This window comes from Salvelinus alpinus, chromosome 1, assembly GCF_045679555.1.
Source record: "Salvelinus alpinus chromosome 1, SLU_Salpinus.1, whole genome shotgun sequence".
Taxonomy (NCBI): Eukaryota; Metazoa; Chordata; class Actinopteri; order Salmoniformes; family Salmonidae; genus Salvelinus; species Salvelinus alpinus.
Genome location: NC_092086.1, coordinates 47,891,816 through 47,910,012, shown reverse-complemented (window position 1 = coordinate 47,910,012; position 18,197 = coordinate 47,891,816). Strand labels below are relative to the sequence as shown.

Genomic DNA, 18,197 nt, shown 5'->3' with positions numbered 1-18,197 from the left:
TGGGGGTGTGATGCCTCAGATCAAGTTGAGACGTAGGCACTCCACAGAGACCTCCTTCTAAAGGCCAGGTTCAGCCGGCCGCTGTTTGGCCATGTGTGAGAGGGAAAGAGTGTGTTTTTATGTACCGGTATTAAGCTGTCGGAGTGTGTTTGTTGGTGTGTGTCTGTGTCTGTGTGTGAATTTGGTGAACGCTAAGATATATTTTTTAAGTCTGCATGTTTATCATGCATCATTTTTGCATAGATAGGGTCAACATCCACTGTCCACAAAATAATCATCATCAAAAAGTGTTCCACTAGCAGATCACTCCTAAAATCACACTCCATAAGCAAGGGATTCCCGGCATCAGATGTGACTAGCAAGATCTCATCCACATCAACCAATCATTGAATCAGCCGGCCAGACTCTGTCAGTCTCCTTAGCGATGACACAGCATCCTCGTTAAGCAACCCTCAAATTACAGACCACATTAGCATGAAAACGAAGATGTTAAACTGCCCACTATCACCATACACATACATCTTGTGGCAAATAATAGTCCATGTCTCCCGATCTCCTTTATTTTTCCATGTCTGCCCAACCACTTTCTATAAATAAGTAAGGTGCTGTTTCCAAGGTAACGTCACCATGGAGAATTGTCCACCTGAAATCATGCTGTAAAGAGAACCGTGGAGCAGTGGTCTAGCTAGCACAGTATGGGCTCCGTTTATTATAAACAGACCCTCATCACCAGCAGCACAGCATTCTAGGACCCCCAACCAAGCCCCGCCCAGCCCTCAGCCCTCATTAACCCACCATGATCCTCAGCCCTCATCAACCCACCATGATCCTCAGCCCTCATCAACCCACCATGATCCTCAGCCCTCATTAACCCACCATGATCCTCAGCCCTCATCAACCCACCATGATCCTCAGCCCTCATCAACCAACCATGATCCTCAGCCCTCATTAACCCACCATGATCCTCAGCCCTCATCAACCCACCATGATCCTCAGCCCTCATTAACCCACCATGATCCTCAGCCCTCATCAACCCACCATGATCCTCAGCCCTCATCAACCCACCATGATCCTCAGCCCTCATTAACCCACCATGATCCTCAGCCCTCATCAACTCACCATGATCCTCAGCCCTCATTAACCCACCATGATCCTCAGCCCTCATCAACCCACCATGATCCTCAGCCCTCATTAACCCACCATGATCCTCACCCCTCATCATCCCACCATGATCCTCAGCCCTCATTAACCCACAATGATCCTCAGCCCTAATTAACACACCATGATCCTCACCCCTCATCAACCCACCATGATCCTCAGCCCTCTACAACCCACCATGATCCTCAGCCCTCATTAACCCACAATGATCCTCAGCCCTAATTAACACACCATGATCCTCACCCCTCATCAACCCACCATGATCCTCAGCCCTCATCATCCCACCATGATCCTCAGCCCTAATTAACCCACAATGATCCTCAGCCCTCATCAACCTACATTATGCACTATTTCATAATTATAGCCCTAACATTCTTCTTAGCATTTCTGATAACTAGGCAGTTCCACTATGACCCTCATTTAAATCCTTTGTGTGTGTGTGTGTGTGTGTGTGTGTGTGTGTGTGTGTGTGTGTGTGTGTGTGTGTGTGTGTGTGTGTGTGTGTGTGTGTGTGTGTGTGTGTGTGTGTGTGTGTGTGTGTGTGTGTGTGTGTGTGTCTGCTAAATGACTTAAATGTAAATGTAAATGTAAATGTGTGTGTGTGTGTGCAGATCAGAAACCAAATAGAAAGCCAGCAGTGCGCTAAATGGAACTTTGGTACCCTCTAGTGGTGAGAGCAGACACTGACATGTTTAGGGTGGATTCTACATAGCAGCAAGGCGGAGAGGGGTAATTACCCATCATCACACACTAGTAAAGCCATATTCAATGTTTTCTTGTTAGGTTACAGTGCAACATTACAGTTGAGGTGTTTTCCTAAGCTGTGGTATTAAGGTTAAAGGGATGTAGTGTGCATGTGAAAAGAGACAGTCTGCAGTCTGCTTGGCACCCTGCAGGAGGTGATGAGACTGTCTCTCAGTAGTCTCCCTGCAGGAGGTGATGAGAGTTCCATCTCAGTAGTGCCAGTGGTCTTTTCAAACACAGTGCTGTCACTGAGTGTGAGGTGACACCTACCTCTGGTCTCCCTTCACACACGCATGCAGACAGACAGACAGACAGACAGACAGACAGACAGACAGACAGACAGACAGACAGACAGACACACCACTGTCATCTCTAATTAAAATGTATTTCTCTCTAAAACCTGACTAAACCAATCCAATTTCAATCTGAATGAGGGCAAAAAGAGGATTCTCAATCATGGGAGATTTTTCATGGCAGAGAAATATGGAGAATGTGCTAGAGATATATCTTGGGCTTCCGAGTGGCGCAGCGGTCTAAGGCACTGCATCTCAGTGCTAGAGGCGTCACTATAGACCCTGGTTTGATTCCAGGCTGTATCACAACCGGCCGTGATTGGGAGTCCCATAGGGCGGCGCACAATTGGCCCAGCGTCATCCAGGTTTGGACAGTGTAGGCAGTCATTGTAAATAAGAATTTGTTCTTAACTGACTTGCCTAGTTAAATAAATAAATATGATTAAAGTGGGCATCTGGGGGATAGGGGGTCTCTCTCTATCCTCTTTCTCTCTCTCGCTGTCAGAACAGCTCTCCCATGTGGGCCTTGTTAGGAAAGGTCAACAGTTAAACTCTTAAGGAGTTTGGGAAGGGCCATACTGAACCATCCAGGGCCCATCTCAAGAGCTCCTTTGGAGAGACTTCTCAGGTGTCGTCATTAGAATCATGACAGCCACGTCTGTTGAGAGAATTGAGCCAGTTGCCTGCTAATGTGAATGTAATGCCCTTCCTTTCCCAGCCCCCTACCCAGCTATACACAGAGCATTAATACCCCAACAAACATCAAAGAGACAAATTAAATCATCCTGATTAGTCCATCAACACTAATTATCTAATTTAGTTCCTGATGGTACACTAAAAGCAATCATGGAAATTTGGTCTGGAGGAGGAAGAGAGGAGTATGGGGGATTCCAATACACTGTAGCTACTATATCTGCATGGTGATATGACTGACTGAGGCAGTGACAGTAACAAAGCCATAGATGCTGCACCACTGCCAGATGGTCTTAATTAGGTGCATACTGATATAGATCCATTTCATATGGATATGCATTAGAATTTTTATGAGAGCAAAAATAGTATGCAGTATGTGTGATCAAGCCCTCTCCTGCTGCTGAGCGGCTGTCACCTCACAAAGGGAAAGAACACGCCGTCTCTCCTTTGTGATCAACATCCCCTTGTTTTCAATGTCAATGGCAGGTACTTGAAAACGGTGAAAATTGCTACATGCATGACAGGTGAGATAGGCACGTTTCCAAGGGGACAAGTGTCAGTTGGCATGGGGATAAGACTCTAGTCCATCACACTGACCTCAATATGTCACATGATCTGTACATCAGACAGCCAAGATGTAGGGCGAAACAAGGGGAGATCACTCTCTATTGTCATTGGTTCCATTTGATATTGTCACTATTCTTCAAGGGGGTTCCAATAAAGTTCACTTCATATGGCGAAATATGAGGAACATTCCCTAAGACTCGTTTTCAATTTTATATCCTCGCTTTTTATGAGATGAAGGAAAGAAAATGAAGCTTTCTTATCAGAATGAAAAACATTGGGCATGTAAAAATATAAATCGAATACAGATACCTCGACCTGATTCCTTGAATCCTTTGTAGAATTTGGGGAACCCAAACAAAGAGGATAATGAACAGTCTGCATGAGCTTCATCTAAACCGTATGGACCCCTTCATAAAATATAACTGAAAATGGGATATGGTCCCATCAAGTATATTTAAGGGCTTGTTCTAAGCTCCACACAGGGACATTCTTTGGGATATTGACTTGTAATGAAAGACTAGCTTAAAACTCAATCCCAGCCTGGTCTGAGGATATTGAGAAAGATCACCTGGGTATTCGATGACAGAAGTCGGTAAAAGTGCTCTGAGCGTTCTTTGAAAGCATCATTTTTTGATTTCGGGGCAACCGATACAGATTTTACATGCCACATATCATTGATTCATCAGGGGAATTCCAGAGGTCATTACACTTATTCCTGAATAACCACATTAAGTGGTGGGCAACATAGCCAAAATATCATATCACAATATTTTTCAGATTTTTGACGGTATGTCGGTATTTAACAGTATTTCATGTTTTTGAATAATAAAAGTTCTAAATATGTTTTATGAGTAGTGCATGACCCCTAGGATGGCAACAAATTAATTGTAAGTGGTTATAATGGGCTTTCTCCATTCTGATTAGGCTATTTATACTCAACCAACTAGGACCAAATTGTCAGTGATATAGTCCAATTTATAAAACTTTTCATTTGTTTAGTACTGTATCAACATATCGTTACAGTATTGTAAAAATCCATATCGGTATACCAGTATTCCAGATATATTGCCCAGCTCTAACCACATTATTGACAATAATTCTGGGCGGGTCAATGGACCTGAGACAATGAGATGGTGAAACAATCACCTTTTTTTTTTACTGAAAAAGTACACAAAAGATAGCATAGAATTGATGTGTGTGGTTTACCTTGCCATGGAGGGGACACACAACATGGCCTAAAAACCACCCCAGTTCTCTCTAGCAGACACTACAGGAAAAGACAGACTGAGCCTCTGCAAGCCAAGCCTCCATGAACAGCCTGCTAAGAAAGCATTTTCTGTCAGTGGGAGAAACCATGCTGCACGACTTATTCTCTGAAAGAAGAGAGAAACATAATGCTATTATTTTGTAGGTAGTGCCACACTGTGACTAAGAGGAGTAATTGCAGTCTAGGAAAATCTGCCTCAGGGGCTTTTGACATTCCTTTGTGATTTTTGTAACTCAAAAACACTAATGTTAGCCTGAAAACCTTAAAGGTTTACCTTAAAAGTGAACCCTTGTTGAATATGATCTCTGTTCCAAGGTAATGAATAGGTTCTTACTGTGGTGGAATTTTTAAACTGATGTTTCAGTATCTAAGCCTATTTTAGCCCAGTGTTTCAGTAACTAAGCATCTATTTTATATTTTCATGAAATAAATATACAAGAGATTTGTAATAGAGATCTCTTTATTATAGTGCATTTCTCAGATGTTACAAGATGGGTTAAAAAAAGCTAAAAACAAAGGGAAATCCTTAAGTAAATGAAAATACATATGCACACACACCTTGTGTCATTTGTACAGAAAATGATCTGAAAATTAAAGCTTCACATCTGAACAAGGGTAGCTAAATTAAATTGTCAAGTTAAAATAAATGTTCATACAGAAGTTCATATACACTTTAATTACCTGCCATATACCGGAAGTGACGCTCATCATTCAATTGAATGGATTTTCTTTCAGCACTAAACCCTACAATATCATTACAGAAGAAAAAGGCCAAAAATTAGATTAGAGTTATTAATTTGTTGAAACCATTTTCTGGAACAATTCATAAAAGAAACAAAAAGAGATCTAATTGTCCAGTTGTACACAGATACGAGGGTAAAGGTCAGTCCTACCCTCAAGAGGTCAGTGTGGGGCTGGGACCTTAGGATCATCTTCAATCAGCAGGGGGTGTGTACAGTACAGTGTACTAATGGTTTCTCAACTAAATTAGCAGTAGCCTTTGGAATACATGGGATGTACAGAAAACCATTTTGTCAGTTATCGTATACATTTTGAAGCTGTGTGTTGACGTGGAGAACAGCCGCGGCTTAATTTGCACATGGTGACTGTCTGCTGGTGTAGTTGCTATGGCGATGCTGATGGGAGAGAGTTGTCAATGAGAGCACTGCTGATGTGAGCAGAAAGCTCAAGCTTTCCCCCCACTGCTTGTTGTAAAGAGGTTGATGAGGCAACCTTCCATGGTCTAGTTACAGTACTATTGTATTATAGTGCAAGCTGGTCATGTTTCACATGGAGCGAAGGGGAAGATGTGACTCTACCTGTGCAGCAGAACCGGGATAACTAACCCTGACGACACATAGAGAGCAAACAACCTAGATAGCCCCGCATAGGGTGTGTGTTCACAATGCAGAGTTTGGATTGTAGGCTGAAGTAAAGCGTAATGCATTGAATGCCATGAGAGCTTGATAACAACACAGCACTATGAGGAATTGGAGAAGAGTGCCGTATTAGTGCAGCTGAAAGTCAGTGGCGGCTGACGGAAGGAGCTAAAGGAGGGACTTAATGTAATGTCTGGAATGGAATCAATGGAACGGTATCAAACATATCAGAACCATATTTGACTCTGTTCCAATTATGTCATTCCAGTCATTACAATGAGCCCATCCTCCTACAGCTACTCCCACCAACCTCCTCTGCTGGAAGTGACCCATCAGGCCCACCCCATGCCCTGCAGGAAAGTCCAACTCGGCAAACATCCTAAAAGCTAACCCAAACACAACCAGCCCTTCATAAGTCAAACCCAAAGGATCCTAAAGCATTTTGATTGAAATACTGCACACCTGGCTCCTCAGCTCATGCTAGACCAAGGGAACCAGGTCATCTGTACAAAAAAGAACAATGTAAATAAAATATAATAAAAAGGAAAAAAGTAGACAACAGAAAATGTAATGAGGAGAAAGCCAGAGTGGGAGCAACTCTCAAAAGGCCTCGCTGTTCCAGTGGACAGGAATGGTGCTGAAAACACCCAACTAATCCCATGTACACTCACCCAATGTACTCGCAGAGCTGTGGCTAGCTACACTCAACTACACTGACCCTCTGCCTAGCATAGGTAGTATAGTGTAGTACTAGACAAACACACAATTTATTGCGTTTTCCATACCCGGCGGTAAGGATCGTTCACTCAATCAAAACATTATCAATGATCTCACAAGGCCCTGTGAAAGGAACATATCACTTGGTGTTAGCCACCAATAAAGATGCAGCGTGATAAAGAGGCCATCACTTGTGATCCTAGAGGGCAGCAGGGTCAGCAGCTGGTTACCACGGTTACCTTTTGGAACAAGAACTTATTTCCAGACAAGACAAGTCTTGCTCCATTCTAATAAATCAAAAACAATAGTAACAACTCATTTCAGTCAGTAATGCCTACCAAACAGCTGACCCTTAAGTCCTGCAGGTCTTATCAAGCACCACCATCATCATTCAGGCTAAGGTGGCTACGCTCAACAACAAAAACGAGTGGACGAGGGGCATGGTGACATCACTAATTTGTTGTGCTTCAATGGAGATTTGAGGGTTAGGACAGCGACTGAAAGCTGGCTAATAATTGATTAGCTAGTGTTCCCAAGACAGCCAGAACAATGCGGTTGGGCATACTAGAAAATGATTTTCCAAAGAATGCAAAGAAGGATCTAGGATGGAAAAGCTATTTTTATTTGTCTTTTTCCCAACCTGATACAGGTTACATTGAGATTTATTTCATGGTGTGGGGTCTCAAACCAACAGTTTAAGAAGAGTGTCTGACAGATCGCAATACTAGTGGATGGAAAATCAGAGTTGTTTTTTTAATCTATAAACTTTATTCATTTTCAGATTACACATAAGACTTAGCATCCTGGGTCTTTCTTTGCCTTGTGAAAACCAGGGTGTCTTAGGAGCCACTGACGGTGGGTCAGGAGGGGAGGGGTGGGGGGGGGGCGCTAGAGTTAGCCATGCTGTCATTTCCACGGGTGAGTGAGACTGTTGAAGGCACAGCAGGGCTGCTCCCACTCCCGGCTTACACACATGCACCCACACATACATACACATTAAGATCCACACAAACACTTGCACTCTCACACACACGCGTATGTGGGGTATCACTGGTCAAAGCCCCAATGCTTGGATGGGATGGAGTGAGAGAGACGGGAGGAGAGAGGGGCTGGGACCAGCGCTGTCGCCCATAACACACTGCGCAGACAAAGACGCAGACAGACGGCGGAATGGTGGATCATTTTGCGTTCTTTAGCTGGTTGGAGAGCCAGTCGAGGCCCTCGTAGAGCCCGTCCCCGCTGGTAGCGCAGGTGGCCTGGATGTACCAGTTACGCTGGCGCAGGGAGTGCAGGCCCAGCTTGTCTGTGATCTCCGCTGCGTTCATAGCGTTGGGGAGGTCCTGAAGAGTGGAGAAAAGGGTTAACCCAGGAAAACATGCGTCTGCAACAGACCTTCACAAGCCATCTTAGTATTAGAGGTCGACCAATTTATCAGTTCAAGTTTTCATAACAATCGGTAATCTGCATTTTTGGATGTCGATTATGGCCGATTTCATTGCAATCCACAAGGAAACTGCGTGGCAGGCTGACCACCTGTTACGCGAGTGCAACATCAAAAGATCCTTGTGGCTGCAAGGAGCCACGGTAAGTTGCTAGCTAGCATTAAACTTATCTTATAAAAAACAATACATCTTAAAATAATCACTAGTTAACTTCTCTAGGGTAGGGGGCAGCATTCGGAATTTTGGATGAAATGCAAGCCCAAATTAAACTGCCTGCTTCTCGGGCCCAGAAGATATGATACGCATACAACTGGTAGATTTGGATAGAAAACACTCTAAAGTTTCCAAAACTGTTAAAATAGTGTCTGTGAGTATAACAGAACTGATTTGGCAGGCAAAAACCTGAGAAAAATCCATTCAGGAAGTAGTTTCTTTTTTGGTTTAGTAGTTTTCTATTCAATGCCATTACAGTATCCATTGACTTAGGACTCAAATTGCAGTTTCTATGCCTTCCACTAGATGTCAACAGTCTTTAGAAATTGTTTCAGGCTTGTATTCTGAAAAATGAGGAAGTAAGAGCAGTCTGAATGAGTGGACCCTAAAGTGTCACAGAGCTTTTTCATGCGCGAGACCGAGAGAGTGCCTTTCTTGTTTACCTTTTAAATTGACAACGTTATTGTCCGGTTGAAATATTATCGATTATTTAGGCTAAAAACAACCTGAGGATTGAATATAAACATCGTTTGACATGTTTCTATGAACTTTACGGATACAATTTGGATTTTTGTGTCATCCTGTTTTGACTGCGTTTGAGCCTGTGGATTACTGAAGAAAACGCGAACAAAGTGGAGGTTTTGGGATATAAAGAGACTTTATCGAACAAAAGGAACATTTATTGAGTAAATGAATGTCTGCTGAGTACAACCATATGAAGATCAAAGGGATTCATTTTATCTCTATTCTACTTGGCTGGTTAGTGTTTGTAATGATTTGTCTAGTGGGCTATGTTCTCAAATAATCGTAAGGTATGCTTTCGCCGTAAAGCATTTTTAAATCTGACACCGTGGTTGGATTCACAAGAAGTTAATCTTTAAACCTATGTAAAATATGTTTTGTTTTCTGAATTTTTATAATGAGTATTTCTGTATTTGAATTTGGCGCCCAGCAGTTTCACTGGCTGTTGAAGAGGTGGGACGCTAACGTCTCACGTACCCAAGAGAGGTTAACGCTTGTCCTGCGTTGCATATAATCAATGCGGTGCCTGTTAATTTATCATCGAATCACAGCCTACTTCAACTTCGCCAAACGAGTGATGATTTAACAAAAGCACATTCGCGAAAAAAAGCACTATCATTGCACAAATGTACCTAACCATAAACATCAATGCCTTTCATAAAATCAATACACAGAAGTATATATTTTTAAACCTGCATATTTAGTTAAAAGAAATTCATGTTAGCAGGCAATATTAACTAGGGAAACAGTTTGGGCTGCCTGGCTCATTGCGAACTAACTTGCCAGAATTTTACATAATTATGACATAACATTGAAGGTTGTGCAATGTAACAGCAATATTTAGACTTAGGGTTGCCAGCCGTTCGATAAAATACGTAACGGTTCCGTATTTCACTGAAAGAATAAACGTTTAGTTTTCAAAATGATAGTTTCCGGATTTGACAATATTAATGACCAAAGGCTCATATTATTGTGTTTATTATAATTAAGTCTATGATTTTATATCACAGTCTGACTGAGCAGTGGTAGGCGGCAGCAGCATGCTCGTAGGCATTCATTCAAAGAGTACTTTACTGCATTTGCCAGGAGCTCTTAGCAAATCTTTATATATACACACACACACAGAGACACATTAAAAAAAAAATCATCCGATTAATCGGTATCAGCTTTTTTTGGGTCCTCCAATAATCGGTATCGGCGTTGAAAAATCATAATCGGTCGACATCTACTTAGTATAGAGGGAGTCCATTGTATGACCTTGAGTTGAACTACTAGTATCTGCAAACCATATGAATAACAATACTGTACTACCAATTACAGATGCAGTTTACTGGTGAAGCCTTGGGCTGCGTTAACACAGGCAGCCCAATTGTGATCTTTTGCCCAATTACTGGCAAAATATCTGATCTGATTGGTCAAAAGACCAAATTAATGGAAAAAAGATCACCTGTATGTTAGTCTCGCTCTGCTCATTGTAAAATTGCGCTCTGTTTCCATTTGAAAGAATTTCACGCACCGCTCACGCCGAGAACACTTGATTTAAGTGGCCTACTCTTTACGTGTCAAGCTAAATTTACATGTCCAGTGTAGCAGGTATAGGAAACTACTGTTTTCCAGGCGCACTAGTGTCTCTCCCCAGTTAGTCAGTTCACCTGTTTGTTAGCGAACACAAGCAGCACAGCGTCTCTCAGCTCGTCCTCAGCCAGCATCCTTGTCAGCTCCTCCCGCGCCTCGTTCACTCTCTCCCTATCGTTACTGTCCACCACAAAGATCAGACCTGAGAGAAGCAGAGGGAGAGAAAGGATGGAGGGTGAGGAAAATATGAACATTTACCCTGGACAGTCTCAACTCAGTCAGAAAGAGTGAAGATGGTGCTGAGGGTGTTCTGGTGACAGTGTCCACTCACCTTGGGTGTTCTGGAAGTAGTGCCGCCACAGAGGCCTGATCTTGTCCTGACCGCCCACATCCCACACTGTGAAGCTGATGTTCTTGTATTCTACCGTCTCAACGTTAAAACCTGAGATACCGAGAAAGATCAGTTACGTCAGCAACCTAAGACACTAACATTCCAAAAGGCTGTGTGAGATGACATATCAGAAATCCCAAACAGGCAAGCTAGGTCACTCCCTTAACACAAATGTCTGCATGAAATGTCTTTGCCCAAATGTAGCTGCAAATTAAAATGTATATTTGAATAAAATATGCAAAGTGAATGAATATCTACTGGAATATGAAATGTCATCAGCCTTGTGTTACATTCCTATAATGCAACATTTATTTCAGGGGGGGCTGTAAAGCTCCATTCTTTCCTATATTTAAAAGTCACTTAATCCCTATGACAACAGCCACATTGCAGGACGTTGCCTGCCTGCGGGAGCTCTGCAGCTGATGTAGGTAGGCTACACAGTGCCCGACCCACGTCTCCTAATGAAATCCATGTACAGGCAGACCGTTGACCTTAACAGGGGCCCACTCATTGCTTCAGAGCCTGAGGGCGGCTCATGGCAGCTACTCTGGGCATGTGGGAAGTGATCAGGGTTCGGATGAGATGGGGACAGAGGGAGTACATGGCTGTACGTATGACATTCATTTCCACTCCCCTACAACTAAACAAACAGGAGCCTAGACCTCATGAAAGTCATATGGAGCAAGTTATTGGAGGAATATTGGGGAGCATTTCAGGAGGGGTTTGTACCTAGGTGAAGGGTGTGTGATGACATGGGGTACAAGGGATAAGGCTAAGCTACTCACCGATGGTAGGGATTGTGGTGACGATCTCGCCCAGTTTGAGCTTGTACAGGATGGTGGTCTTGCCGGCAGCATCCAGCCCCACCATCAGAATCCGCATCTCTTTTTTACCAAAGAGATTCTTAAACAGGCCTGCAAACATGTTCCCCATCTTGGCTAATCTGGAGGAAGGGAGACAGAAACCAAAATGGTTAAGCTAGTAGTTGTACAACATTCATTACGCCTAACACCAGGCTAAACCGGCCGTGTGTGTCCACGTGTTCGGTAACACAAAAGCTCGCTGACGTATGTGAGCAGTGTGGATGAAATGATTCATTAACATGAAAACGTTAAAATATTCTGCACTGCTCCCGCATACAATGTGGGTGGTGTCAGATCGGTGTAAAACAAGACATTGTTTATGAATCCATTTATAAATGTATATAAAAAGGTTCCCATCCTTGGTAATTTGATTTAAAAAATTGACCTGTGAGGGTAATAATGTCCTTATCTCTGATAAAGGGCAACCACAGAGATTAAATTCATGAGGGGGAGAGAAAGTGCTGAGAAAAGCATTCAGTCACTGTCTGTGTTTATTTTGCGTCTTAACAATGGGCCCTCAGTGACACCTCTGGGTCTCACACAACACACAAGCAGGACTTGGCTGATGGGACTGCAGGTCAGTGTCGTTCTGACTGGCAGGCAACTGTTTACTCATAGCCAGGAGCAGAGAAGTGGATCACATGACTGGCAGAGCACTGACCAGAGACACGATCCAGGAGTAGAGGCTGGTTACAACATAGCTCCACCTGAACACCTATTGCCCAACACCCATCAGGCAAGAACACAAACAGGCTCTGTAACAGCAGCCACAACGATTAGAATGTAATAGCCTAGTCAGTCCCAAATAGAAGCCTACATACATGTCTAACACAACACCATAACCAATTCATGGTTTTTTCTACGTAACTTTCTCACTGTTGAAATGCGTTTCTAAATGTACACGGGTCTTTCCACCAATTTGGTGTCTTTTGAGAAGTGTAACTTTCACATAATTTCAACTTTATGAAAAAATAATCCTCCCTCAAGAGGTACATTTTGTTTTTATAAAGACTATAGTAAGTAGTGCCTATTAAGTGCAAAATAAAGTAACAGGGTTGACCTAACAGGGTTGATGATTTCTTCTTACATCAACCATAACATTTGGGGAGGCAGGTAGCCTAGTGGTTAGAGTGTTGGACTAGTAACCGAAAGGTTGCAAGATCGAATCCCCGAGGTCACAAGATAAAAATCTGTCGTTCTGACAGACTGTTCCTAGGCCATCATTGAATATTAGAATTTGTTCTTAACTGACTTGCCTAGTTAAATAATGGTGTAAAAAATATATATACATAATAATATCCACTTGTGACAGGGAAACTGTCACAGAAACGTTTGTGCAACCGGGAGGGGCAATTGAATGAGAGTTTCACACAAAAAAATACATTGTTACAACATTTCTAGTCTATGGGTAACAGGGTTGACATGTTATGCTCGACCCGCTCAGTTTTGCACCACAAAATTGCCAAGAAGAGTAGAATCAGCTCATCTGCTTTTACTCTAAGATATTACTATTAAATGTTCAATGTTTTAAAAGACAGTGTCACCATATTAAAATGAGAGTTCAGTTCACATAACAGGGTTGAGGGACATACTTAAATGAATCACATAAATAATCATCTTCAGAAATAACTGTCTAGCAACAAAATGACTAGGGCTTTACAATGATGCTGAACCTTGGAGAAGTTTTGGGATTAAGTGGGTTAAAATATTCATAGAAGTGAGAGTTGACAGAGGTATGTCAAAATGCTGCATTTTGGCACTTTAGCAGATTGATTGAATTGTCCATGTTGTCTATAATATTAAAGGGCACCGCATTTAATATAACAGGCTTTTAAAATCCAATATTGGTGGACAACTTCTACTTAAAATATCGAAGGGCACTATTTCAGGGAATGACCCACAAATGTATCAATTGTTGACTTTCATTTTGAATTATGCATATTCATTGCAATAACAATCCTTCCTATTATTCAGTATGTTGCCAAGCACATCGCAGAATCATGTGATTTAAGACACGGCCTATGATGAAACAGGCTCACTACATCAGAAAAATAGTGTATCCTAAACACCATGACAAAAACAGATTCATATTTGAGACAAGTTAGCGGTCTTAATACAAACTGGACAAGAGTAGGGGACGATGGGACCGCATTATAAAAGACCCATACAGGTGTTGTAGGTGAAACGAAGAGCATGCAGTCTGAGCTCAAGGAAAAGTACACAATGAGGCCAGTGATGTGGCGAATATAGGTCAGCGCTCAGAAGAACCAGAGTACTAGAGGCTGGATATGGGAGAGGTAACACACCTGTAAGCAGAGACACACTGCTGAATTAACCAGGAGCGAGACAGGGAAACAATGATCCTGTCACAGCAAATAGGCTATTGAACACTCAGGTCTTTCTCCAAAGGACACGAATGACTTCTAAAATAATGGAACACTCTGATCTTGTGCAAAAACCCTCCCACTAACACATGCCTACAAATGATAGCATAGGATAACACCAACACAGTATTATTACACTCCTTCAAGACAATTGTGGCAAATGGTAGACAAATGAACATAATTCATAAAGGCGTTATTCGGTGGAAACATGCTGAAGCCATTTAAATATGACACACGCCTTGGCACTTCTGAAATAAACTATACAACTGTAGGCAAACAATAGCTAGGAGGGGTGTGATTTGAGTTCTAACATCATGAACACAGGGAGTTGTCAGTTTCACAAAGTTCCTTCATGGATTCAGAATGTGACAACGAATCTAGCTCTAGCCAACAGACATTCCACAGAGGGGAGTTCCAGAACTAGAAAAGCTCATAGCTTGCAGATTTCTAACAATGACATCACAACAATGGCAGCTCATTTGAATCAGGATTGTCCACCCTGTTCCTCAACTAAAGCAAAGAGGAAGTGCTCAGAATGTATCCTCCTCTGAGGAAACAGGAATAACAGGGGAGGGGTATGGGAGGCCAGCAGCAAGTCATCAGAGAGTAGTTAAGTGAACTTATCACAGTATGCATGTGATATAGGCTGCCTGAGGTGGAGTATTTTTGGGGTGCATCGGCAGTCAGTGTTAAGGGGTTCTAAAAGAGGTGCCAGTTACCAAGAGATGCTCAAAAAATTCAAAAGAGCCAATGTGGATTAATAATTGACATGCCAAATGACAAGGGGGTGGAACATGTGATGTACAGCCTACTACATACAGTACACACATTAATATTGAGGGAACACTAGGGGCATCAAGGGGGCTCACTTTCTGGTTGGACAGGCAAATAGTGGACATTTTTCTTTTAAGTCTAGCAATGTTTTTCCATAAGGGAAAGTTAGGCATGCTGGGGTTATCCTGCTCCACCGGTTGTTTGATCAGCCCCTCATCAGGACCTGAACAAAGTAGGAAAATCTGCCAGATTCCTGGAGAACTCAATGTTTGAAAATGGAAATGCATGGAAGACAGAGACATGGGTGTCAGTCATAAATAACACTAAGATGTGTGTAGCTTTGCATGCATCTCACACAATTTTGCTTCAGTTGTCTGTCCATTAAAATTACTTGGGTCTAACATAAGGGTTTAGCTAGTTAGCTACATTAATTTGTAACACACTAGCAAACCAAGTGACGGGTTCAGTTTGAAGACACTGACAAGTTTCCAAAACCAAATTTAACCATCCAGTACCAACAGTTACGCTAGCTAAAGCTTCCCGGTACAGTTTAGTTACCCAACTAGAAGGCCGTAGAGACCACCACGTCCAAGTTACCTAACCGTTTAACCCACAGGTTGGTTAACTAGATTCGTTTAGAGACGTGTTTAACATCGGTTAGCTAGTTAAGCGGCGTACAATTCAAATCTCAATCCACGTAAGTTAACGTTACGCAGTAAGAAAATAGGCGTAGCTAGCTAGCTAACGTTAATTTTGCTTACATCGTTAGCTAACGTTAGCACAAGCAAGCGAAGGGGCTCGACATAATGACTCCAAATAGGAGGAAGCTGAATGTCCAATCACAATGACCAGCGAATACTTACTGACACAATTTCAGTAAAGTTAGCGGAATAATGCTCTCGCGACTTTAACAGGTCCTGAGAACATAATGCCGGGCGAGCTAGCTAACGTTAACTAGCTATTGACGGCAGATGATCCTCGTTTGGTTTGAGTCTACGCAGGGTGATTCGTTGTCAAAGCTTGCGGTCAAGCCGAAAGCAAATAAGCAATCGTTTGCGTTCCAGATCCTGAAAATAAAAAGAATACTATGAATTACATATATTACATTGCTACGTTGTATACATGTTTTACCTTTTAGTGGCGGTTTCTCGATCTTTCTTTTACGCTCCTATTCACCGCTAACAACAAAATGGCGTCTTTCACAAATGTCAAGAAAGCCGCGTCATGGACGTTGCACATCGTAAGATCTTCACCAATCATGTTATCCATGCAAGTTACAAAAACGTACCTTGCTGTGCTGCGGGCCAATCGATGCAACAACATTTAATGTTGAGGGCGGAGATTTACAAAAGGCCCTCCTCCAGTTTGCCCTACAAACTGAAAGACCAGTCCAGCTTCCCGTAGGATCAAGCATCCCCGCCTCTTCCCGCCCCATGTTTCCGGCTTCAATGGAGACTGGAGAAATTTGCCACTGGCCCAACCCATCATCATTGGGGAGGATAGCACCAAAACAAACCGGTTGCAATTGTTCAATCCAGAAGAAGAAGATAAACGTCCGGAAAATACAGGACCATGGGTGTGTATAGCCTTATATTGGATATGGCAAGCAAGTGCTGCCTTATATGCCTTATGGCTAGGCCACTTACCCATAATGTCATAGAGATCATAATCTCAATCAATAAGCAACAGGCTACAATTTACATTTCTGATCAAAGAATTCCAGCCTGTTTCTGTCATTCATCTTTTAGTTAAACAGCCTGAAAGAGTCCGAGCCAACACCATAGAAATAGGAATTATAATACAAATTAAGTAATTTAATGGAATCTCTATGGCCAACACTAACATGCAAGGTCTACAATGACAGCTAGGTCTATAGGGCCAACAAGTAGGTAAACTGGAGTTGGGGGCCCCTGGAGGTGGGCAGAGGGGAGAAGTGGGTTGCGAAGTTCAAGGTGGATCAGGGTTCAAGCGTTCATCAAGGTTGTTGGGATCATCGTTAAAGGCTCACAGTGTGTGTTGTTCATATTAAATCCACTAGATGGGGCCGTCTCCATGCTGCAGTCATAATGTCCCAATAAGTCAAAGCCAATAGTTTCCGTTTCGTGTTTCATTTCCATAAATCAACCACTCTGAAATTATAGACATATGCCTATGTGAGTGCAATATCATCAGGTGGAAGTGTGTCCACCTTTCATGTGTTTGTGCTCATTGTTAGCTAATTCAGGTGGTTGTCCGGTTCCCTCAGTTATGCAGGTGTCACACTGAGCAGACAACTAGATCTTTGATTACCCATTCATCCACATGGTGATTGTAAACCAGAGTTGTTGTTGTTGCTGTTGGACATGAAGTGAATAAAAGGGATTTTATATGAAAATGGCCTATGGACTGAGACATCATGGGTGGTAGGCAGCTATATCTACAGGTGTCATGAAGCACATAATATCCTTTAATTAGGGGGTATAAGCCTTGAGATGCATTACATTAAAATAAAAGCTTATTGTTGATGTTTGTCTGTATGTGTTGTTGTACAGTAATTACTTATTCACCAGGCAGTAGGCAGTGGGCATGCCACTTGTTATTAGTTTGTGTGTTGTCTAGGGCTGTCTATCCCACAATGTGTTCCTTCTCTTTGCAGGCGTTTGGTCAAGCGCCCATGTCAGCATAAATATATTACAAACTTCTACAGATGCACAATCGAGAGCATCCCGTCGGGCTGTATCATCGCCTGGTACGGCAACTGCTCCACCCACAACCGTAAGGCTCTCCAGAGGGTAGTGAGGTCTGCACAACGCATCACCGGGGGCAAACTACCTGCCCTCCAGGACACCTACACCACCCGATGTCACAGGAAGGCCATAAAGAGCATCAAGGACAACAACCACCCGAGCCACTGCCTGTTCACCCCGCTATCATCCAGAAGGCGAGGTCAGTACAGGTGCATCAAAGCAGGGACCGAGAGACTGAAAAACAGCTTCTATCTCAAGGCCATCAGACTGTTAAACAGCCACCACTAACATTTAGTGGCCACTGCCAACATACTGACTCAACTCCAACCACTTTAATAATGGGAATTGATGGACATTTATGTAAAAATGTATCACTAGCCACTTTAAAAAATGCCACTTAATATAATGTTTACATACCCTACATTACTCATCTCATATGTATATACTGTACTCTATATCATCTACTGCATCTTACCATCTTTATGTAAT

The 18,197-nt window shown here is 42.6% G+C and overlaps 1 protein-coding gene across 2 annotated transcripts; it reads right to left on the bottom strand.

Annotated features, from left to right (window-relative positions):
- Positions 1-5,164: 5,164 nt before the first annotated feature.
- Positions 5,165-16,307, bottom strand: LOC139578445 (ADP-ribosylation factor 2). Of its 2 annotated transcripts, none has more exons than XM_071406038.1 (5): positions 16,114-16,307; positions 11,747-11,904; positions 10,902-11,012; positions 10,648-10,772; positions 5,165-8,158 (listed from the first exon to the last, which is right to left on the bottom strand). In XM_071406038.1, the coding sequence occupies exons 2-5, from the start codon at positions 11,892-11,894 to the stop codon at positions 7,997-7,999; spliced, it is 546 nt and encodes a 181-aa protein (XP_071262139.1). In that variant the 5' UTR covers positions 11,895-11,904; positions 16,114-16,307; the 3' UTR covers positions 5,165-7,996. The 2 variants fall into 2 exon arrangements, with proteins under 2 accessions (XP_071262139.1, XP_071262147.1); XM_071406046.1 differs by having other exon boundaries at positions 15,846-16,117.
- Between the last annotated feature and the right edge of the window lie 1,890 nt (positions 16,308-18,197).

Excerpts from the sequence above, each read along its gene's own strand:
- LOC139578445 (XM_071406038.1), bottom strand. The coding sequence starts at position 11,894 with ATGGGGAACATGTTTGCAGGCCTGTTTAAGAATCTCTTTGGTAAAAAA. Across the intron at positions 11,013-11,746 it reads CACCACAATCCCTACCATCG|GTTTTAACGTTGAGACGGTA; the intron begins GTGAGTAGCTTA and ends TCGGTATCTCAG. Across the intron at positions 10,773-10,901 it reads CTACTTCCAGAACACCCAAG|GTCTGATCTTTGTGGTGGAC; the intron begins GTGAGTGGACAC and ends TGCTTCTCTCAG.